We start from the raw sequence: 8,775 nt of genomic DNA, 5'->3' as shown, positions 1-8,775 counted from the left end.
TCTTATGGATCAAAGAGTTTTGATTTTGTGATGTTGTAGTTAATTACTAGTTTAGACTACTTTTATCAAGTTTTTTTTCTCAAATTTGGGAAAACATTAACTACTTTTCTTAGGACACTTATGAATAATAATGAAATTGTGACCGTGGCAAGTACTATTTATTTTTTCATTTATAATTTAATACCTCCAATGTTGTGACGTTTTAACAATTGATCTCTAGCTTGCAAGTCTTGATAGTATTGAAATTGTGTTTTCTCATTCTTAATCAATACACATGAATTGGTAGGAAATGTTGTGTTCATTTCAATAATTTTTTTTTTTTAAAATTGTAATACAAATTGTATTTGAATGAACATATGCTTTTGACTTATTTTGATTATCAAATTAAATGAATAAAGAACATTGGAATAAAAAAAGGAGGCAAAATAATGAATCTTGGCAAATTATGGTGTGGTTTACTATATTTCACTAAATAAAAACAGATATAGAACAATAAAAAAAATGAGTAATGATAAAGGCAGCGATTTATTTTAAAATTAACTATAATGTGTTACAAAATTAATTGTATTAATTGTAATGTGTTTGTAATGTGTTTTAAATTAACTGTAATATAAAATATAATGTATTGTAAATTGAATTATAACATTTTTTAAAAACTGAACTATAATGTGTTTTAAAGTGAATTTTAACATTTTTTTTAAACTGAATTGTAATATTTTCAAACTTAATTGTAAATTTTTTAAAATTGATGTGATGTATTTTTAATTAAAATGTAATGTCCGATAAACTGAAAGAGAAATAATTGGGGAGGAAATTTGAGAGAGAAAATTTTAAAAGGAATTATGTGGCTCAATCTAATTCGTCGAAAAAATAACAATTTTTCTCTCTCTTCTCTCTCCTCAACATTTATCTTTTTTCCATCCAATGGTATGGTGACATATCATTCCCTCACTCATTCCTCTCTCAAATTCTCATTCTCTATCACTCAAACTGAAATTTAATGTCATTTAAATTGAGCTATATTGTCTTATAAATTGAACTATATTATCTTATAAACTGAATTGTAACGTATTTTAAATTGACTATAATGTGTTTTAAGCTAAATTATAATGTTATTTAAATTGAACTATGTTTTTTAAAACTAAATTGTTATGTATTTTAAACTGAACTGTAATATGTTTTAAAATGAACTTTAACGTTTTTTTAAAATTGAACCGTAATGTGTTATAATGTTCAATTGCGTCATGATGTTATTTGGATATTTGTAAAGGGTTAGAAATACTACATTTAAGGCAAATTCTATTTTTTTTAATTAGGAAAATTCAGTGACAGCAGCACAATAATACATGATTCAATATCAACACAATAACAATGAGAAATTTGACCAAATGGCCTTGATAATGAGTGTAATTCCAAAAATGGACCACGCCTGATAAACCTTATAAAAAGGGCACACAATTACTATATTAAATAAAGATGCACACAATTATAAGGATATATAACTCTAATATAACTCTATGTTATAAATATCTTTACTATATTGAATAAAGATGCACACAATTATTCTCTTTCTCTTAAACGTCTAACACATCCATTAAATCTTTCGAGCACATATGATCGATGATCGTTATCGGAAGAAGTGGATTAAATTATATTATATGTGTTTTATTTAAATTTTGTTAGGGTTATAATGGAACTATCAACTATGGAAGCTAAAAGAAAAATTATTAATTTTATATGTTTGAATAGGAAAAAAACGGAGCATAGAAAGTTAAATCTGAGGTGCAAGTTGGAGTCAGCTCCAGGTAATTTTTTATCTTGGCTCCGTCCCTGAATATGGTCATATGGAATATTCTCGAGTGGTTTGTTGTTTTTCAAGTTCAAATGAAATTATTCTCGGTGTGTAAATTTAAATCCAGTCTAGGCCCTTTAGGATATCCTCAACCAATTCTAGATTAATAGACCGAAGCTTTTTGGAAAGTAGTATTATGTCACCATTACAATCACAATCACTTTTGAAAATTGCTAAAATAAGATGTGAAAGTCACTTTATTTGCATTTAGTATGAAAAATGTAGTTTGACTTTTTTAGTGTGAAAACTAGAAGTGAAAGTCACTTTTTTAGACTATAGCGCGAACATCCAAACGTTGAGAAGAGCCCCGAAAAACGAACAGAATTGGAACTTATGCAGGAAACTGGAATGTATTATATCAGGAAGTCACCAAAGACGTTATTTTTTAGCGAGATCGATAAACGCGATTTAAATTTATTTGTAATTTCGATGATTGTTTGTAATTAATTTGTTTTTACACCGTAACGAACTTAATTTTTCTAAGTTTATCTAAAAAAATACATAAACTCATTTGAATTTTTTCCCATTTTGCGGAATTTTTAATAAAATGACGTTAAGTCGATTTAAAAAAAAACAATCTTAACTAACAAATTAAATAATCTAATAATTTGCAAAACTATTAATTAATCTTTAAACTAACTCAATTGTTGAAAAAAATTAACTAACTACTTTTAAAAATAAAATGAGAAGACCAAGTCCTATTCCATTTACAATTAATTTATAACTAATTAATCTAATGAAATTATACTAACTAAATAATTATAAATACAAATTTTAATCTTCTTTATTTTACTTTTTTTTACTCAAGATAATTTCTAATTAATCCTAATTAAAAATACTATAATAATAGTACAAAATATTTTATCTTAAACTAATTATAAACTTTATCCTATTAAAAATCCAAAATTAATTATTCTTCATCCTACAAATAATTTCTTTTTGAAAAATTAATTTTTATAAATAGTTTAAAGTTTCTCCTCACTTCATTTATTTATTTTTTCTAAATGATATAAATTCCTCCTTATTCTTATTGGATCTCTATATCCATTTATCAAGAAAGTAATAGCCAAAAAGTTACTGGACTTAGCAACAACTTAAATATTATTAAAGACAAAGTAGTGATGTTACGTTCCTTTATTCTTTTCATTGTAGATATTATTTATATTGTAATTACTTTGATAATTAATGATATCAGAAAATGTTCTGCCCAAAACACAGACCACACTCCGCCTCATCTTTTTAACTAATAAAAAAAAATCCGAGGTTAGTAAAATTACAGACTTTTCGTCTTTTAAAATCGATAGTAGAGTTGGTTCAGTTATGAAATAACGCAATCACTATATCTTTTTATTTTTCTAACCTAACAACAAATATCCCTAGAATCCATTAGCTTTTGAGTTCGAACCCGTTAGACAACAATTTTTGCTTACCTAAATAATTGGTTAAGAATGTTTACAGATTATACACATAATCAGCGAAGATTAATCGTACTATGAAAGTGTGGTAGAACCTAGTGTTTAAAAAAAGTAAAAATAAAAAATAAAATGTACATGCAGTATCATTTTGAAATATTCAATTCAATACAAAACAAAAATTCCAACTATATGATACACATAAACATAATATATATATATATATCTCAACTGAAGCAGTTCCATAATAATATCCTCAAGGAAAACTGATGCCTAAGTGGGTGGTCTTTCCAGTGCAAACCAACCAAATTTCCCTTTGCGGAAGTCTGTCAATACTCGGAATGCTGCCTGATTTGTGTCACCATTGAACAGCCTAAGTGCAAGCTTCTCAACAAATCTGGAGACAGAAATTCAAATAAGACACCCCCCATAGAAGTAGGGATATACTCAACAAAAATCCTTAACCATACATTTTACCGCAGATGCCATCTGTTTCAATCTTGTAGCGGTCATAAAGAGCTGTTGGACCTAAAATGAAACAAAGATATAAACCTTGTATATTTAAGAATGGCATGGTAAAACATGGACAAGAACAAAGCCAGGCAAGGTACAGACAAGACCTATTGATGGATGTTTTGATAGCATCTTCACTAAAATCGCAGCAACATCAGTAAAATCATATGATCTCTCTCCAATGTCATCACATATGGCGAGTTTTATAGCTGCTGTTTGATCACTTATTCGCACTGGGATGATACCAGGTGAATCAAGAAGCTCAAGATCATTCCCGAATCGAACCCATCTTTCCAAAGAAAATAGAAAAAGGGAAATGTTATAACCAATGAAGAAAAATATCTTTGAGACAACAACAATTCCAATCACAATAATTTAAGACCAAGATGACATACTTGATGTTAAATTAATGGTCTGTTTGTTCGAACAATTGCACCATTAAAATATCTACCTTCTCCTCATTGAGCTTAACCTCTTGTTTACAATAACATGTAAGCTATTTGGTTCAGGCGGAATTAAAATTAGAATTGAAATTGGGGTACAATTCTAAATAATCAATTTGTTTGATGACTTAAAATAATCAATTGAAATTCAAATATATATGTCTCTTTAAGATTGAATTTCATCATTCTAAATTTGGAATTGCAATTCTAGATTTCAACAAACATAAGAATTTAATTGTAATTCAATTCCAATTCTAGTAAAATTGGAAAAATAATTCTAATTTCAACTATCCACATCCAAACATAGCCCTAAGATTTTTAATTTCATTTTAATATGGAGATAATAATATAGCATCCTAAAAGAAGATAGCATACTTGAGTACTCTTGTAACACCAGGCCTTGGAGCAGCTTGACACATGCGCTTCTTCAGCAAACGGTTAATCAAAGATGATTTACCAACATTCGGATAACCAACTATGCCAGCTCGAACCTGAAAGCTAGCAACAGTCAGGTACTTAAAGGAAAATATGCCGTCCAATGACATTTATGTGCATCAATTCTCAGTTTCTCACATAATAGATTATTATAAGATTCCATTAAACCTTTGCACCAAAAAGATCATAGGAAAACAAAAACCTTGACTGTCAATAAATTTCCCTAAGTAAGAAAAAAATAGTACTGGAATTGAGAAAATTTACTGCACGAGGAAGTAATCCTTTTTCCCTGCGTTTTATATTTACATCGATAGCTAGTGCCTTGGCTAGCCTACCCAATCTCATAGTACCCTGCACAGGAATGAATATTATTACTAAAATTCAAAGAACAAGAATCAACTGCATAAATTAATGTAAGAGAGTACAAAATAAGTATACCATCCCATGCTGACCATTTGAAAAGACAACCTTCGTCCCCTGGCTTGCAAAATAAGCTGCCCATGCATTTCGGTCAGCAGAAGATATCATATCTTCTCTATTCAATACTAATATCCTTTTTCTTGTGCCAAGCCATGAATCCATCTAGACATAAATGAGTCATAAAATTTTAAAAGAATGATTAAGTAGGAAAATTAAGATCAGCTAAATATATAGTCTGTTTCTAATCAACAACACAACTCAATTAAACCCCCTCCCGGACAGCTTATTATGATTAAATTGTTAATAAAAAAGTTGGGACAACAAAGAGAATGCACCCAGGCCAAACAGGTATGAATCGCATCCTAAGAAGCAGAAACATATGATTAGTTTGTCTAGTTGAGGCTTGATTGTTTTGGATCAATTTCTTGACATAATTTATATATATATTTTAAAAAAAATTATAAACTATCAAAAAAAGAAAAACTAAATTATATGGGATTTCAAATAGTAGAGTTAGAATTCAAATTAAGGCTATCTTTGTCACTCTAAAATGCAAAATGGTGCAGAAATCCTCATCTCTATAACTCAATTAGCAATATTTGATGCAAAATTCAGGCATCTGTTCTAGCTAGAAAAAAACTGAGTTATCCAAAATAATTGGTCGATTTTTCTCACACAATCACAACTACAAATTTACTTGCACATTGTGTTCAAATAGGCTCAGTATAAAATCGCATATGTAGATGTAGAATTGGAAATGATATTGGATGCTAACCAGCGGATGACTAGTCGACATTGGAATCCTAGCATCTCGCACTTCTATAACGACATCCATCAGCTTCAATTGCTCCTTAAGCTCCTTTTCTGTTTTCGCAATATGACCGGGATACCACTGTCCAAGTTAACCACTCTTATTAAGGGTGTAGGAATAAGACGGGGATAAATGAAAATTTCCTCAACAGCTCAAGACTTACTAAAATTGTATACCTGAACTGGGCGTAAAGACTTTGTCCAGTGATAAAGATCAGCTTCTAGGCTAACCCAATCATCTTCTTCTCTGGATAGGTCAAATACATTATTCATATTGGAATTTTCAATCCCATGCAATCCGGGAGATGTATTGCTTCCAACAATCTGCATTACTTTTCATGCAAATTAGATGCATAGTAGTTTCTTCAGAACTAAATAAACCACAGACAGCATTCTAGGAGCACCCAATAATTGATTAAGAATTAGTATGTGTACATGTATCAATCAAGTTCACTTAGTTGCGATACAAAAGATAGTTCTTTCTCTCTTGATCACACCCTGTTTCTCCATGGGAAAGAGGTCTTCCTTTTGTTATTACCTCTCACAGTTCACCTTTGAGCAAATAGTTTTAAATCAAGGAAGTCTTACCACAAAAAGTGAAACTAGAAAATGTTGCAAAACAATCTGCAAAAATGGAAAGACTGAATTCCATTGAATAGTGAGAAAGTATGTTCCTAAAGAGCAATGCCTTACAACGCTGGCCTTCGTAACGAGGTTCTATGGAAGGAATGTGATGTTAACGAAAATCTAAGATTATATAAGCAGAGAAGTTTTGGTATATTAATGAATAGCCTCCTTCTCCTCACATATAATCTAACCAATAGCCTACCCAACAGGACACTCTGCTTCTTGATAATCAAATTGAGAGCGACAGCTTTTAGCCAATAACAAGAAACCAACTTCCAAATCAAGAAAGAGATGCATTCAAATAAATGGGTATTTCACAATCTCATAGCTTGCCTTAATTGAGGCGGAAGAAGACAACGATGTTGTGGAGGAGACGGCAAGAGCCTGTGGCTGCAATCTGCTCTGACAATGATGAAGTCCTGAAGCAGTGTGATTGGGAATCCATAGTCCGCAGAGCTGAACCGCCATTTCTTCTGTAACACCAGGATAAGTAGACAACAATGAATGGAAAGAGAAATATGAATTAAAAATGCTTATCCGAATACGATTCTCGAGACCCAAAACTGTTCAGATTACAAAGACTGAAACGAGTATTTAGTCAGATTGAAATACAACAAAGAAGAAATTTTGCACTCAATGGTCAAATCAAAAAGGTATATACTAACTAGAATTGCACAAGGAACTGAACATAGTTTGTTATACAGATATCCCACTCTTAATTGAACAAAACTTGTGAAATGAGATAACCCATTAAAATCAGTCATGTAATTTGTTCAAATACTTTCTTTTCTTTCAGAACTATCTCTCTCTATCTATCTATAAACAAACACAACGAAATACAGAAACAGGAAATCAAACATGAATAAAGACTGGTTTCGTGTGTTCTTATGTTTACAAAAAAAAAATTGAAAAATATCTAGAAGTTCAGCATGAAGAGAGAGAGAGAGAGAGAGAGATAGGTATACCGAAGAGAGATTAGGCTGATAGTGCCTCTTTTTCGGGCATGCCAAGAGCCTCCGGTAGATTCAGCTTCTTTTATTTTTTCCAAGTGAACCAGCCCAGCAAGCGTTTGAGGACCTGCTTCTTTATATTGTGGGTCTAACTAAGCTAGACTAAATGCTTCAAATCACTAATGTTTTATAAATTTATCAAATTATATATATATATATATATAAAAATATAATAAAATAAAATAAAATAAAAATATAACATTTCTAAGTATATTAATAATATATATCTTAATCTTTTAATAGATCCTAAATTTTTCATAATTTTATCGTATCTTAGATTTTAATCTACTAATTCTTTAATTATTTTTTTCAAAATTCTCATATTTATTTTTCTAAATAAAATATCTTTTTCTTTAATTGTATTCTTTTAATTCTCTTCATAATTTTCATGTTCTTATTTGGTATAATCGTTAATTTATATATATATATATATATATATATATATATATATATATATATATATATATATATATATATATATATATATATATATATATATATATATATATATATATGATATTTATAACTGATTTTATGTATGTTTGGTAATGTAGAATTTTAAGAATTTATTATGTTAGAATTACTTGATTTTTTCTTCCATTTTTTCATCATTGTACTCAAACTTTTCGATTAAATATTTACTAAGGATTTTTTTTTTTTATGTTTTTTCAACCTTATATTCAATTGTTCAATAAAATACTCAATCTTGAAAATTATGTATATAAAAAAATAGAACATCAATATGGTCTGCAAAGAAAAGAAAGACATTGATATATCTTCATTCTTTCTTTAAGAAGATAGATCGCCAAACTAGTAAAAGTTCTCCACCTACGGTCTTTACAATCCAAAATTCATCTCTTAGTAAATCTTTAGACCGAAAAAAATTATCGACTCATTTAATAGTGATCTTGCAACGAAATTTTATCTTGAAGATTTTACAGATCAAAACATTATTAAGTTTGAAATATGATTGGGTACATTATAAACTTGATTTGATGCCGAATTTCAATGTTTCTACACTTGTTGAGTTGTATCAACAATTGACCGAGAGTGGGTGATCAAAAGTTTATATTATATTGATTAAATTGATTAATCTTGTTTTAACATTGCATGTTTTTACAACATTGCATGTTTTTACCACTACTGCTGAGCGAGCATTTTCAACAATGAAGGAGATGAAACGGAACATCGCAATCAAATGAATGATGATTTTCTTACCTAGGGGTGAGCAACCCGTATTACCCAATCCATAT

At 29.4% G+C, this 8,775-nt stretch overlaps 1 protein-coding gene across 1 annotated transcript; it reads right to left on the bottom strand.

The window, feature by feature from the left end:
* Window positions 1-3,314: 3,314 nt before the first annotated feature.
* On the bottom strand, window positions 3,315-7,360 carry LOC124940334 (DAR GTPase 3, chloroplastic). The gene is made up of 9 exons (XM_047480848.1): window positions 6,846-7,360; window positions 6,063-6,209; window positions 5,851-5,967; window positions 5,094-5,237; window positions 4,920-5,006; window positions 4,596-4,711; window positions 3,885-4,066; window positions 3,735-3,792; window positions 3,315-3,661 (listed from the first exon to the last, which is right to left on the bottom strand). The coding sequence occupies exons 1-9, from the start codon at window positions 6,978-6,980 to the stop codon at window positions 3,538-3,540; spliced, it is 1,110 nt and encodes a 369-aa protein (XP_047336804.1). The 5' UTR covers window positions 6,981-7,360; the 3' UTR covers window positions 3,315-3,537.
* Window positions 7,361-8,775: the final 1,415 nt, after the last annotated feature.

Source organism: Impatiens glandulifera, chromosome 5, assembly GCF_907164915.1.
Source record: "Impatiens glandulifera chromosome 5, dImpGla2.1, whole genome shotgun sequence".
Taxonomy (NCBI): Eukaryota; Viridiplantae; Streptophyta; class Magnoliopsida; order Ericales; family Balsaminaceae; genus Impatiens; species Impatiens glandulifera.
The sequence above is the reverse complement of the archived record's forward strand: the minus strand, read 5'-3'. Positions and strand labels throughout refer to the sequence as shown.

Coding starts and splice junctions, on each gene's coding strand:
- LOC124940334 (XM_047480848.1), bottom strand. CDS start 6,980: ATGGCGGTTCAGCTCTGCGGACTATGGATTCCCAATCACACTGCTTCA. Junction 3,793..3,884: donor ATCAAAACATCCATCAATAG/GTCTTGTCTGTA, acceptor GTTTCATTTTAG/GTCCAACAGCTCTTTATGAC. Junction 3,662..3,734: donor GATGGCATCTGCGGTAAAAT/GTATGGTTAAGG, acceptor TTCTGTCTCCAG/ATTTGTTGAGAAGCTTGCAC.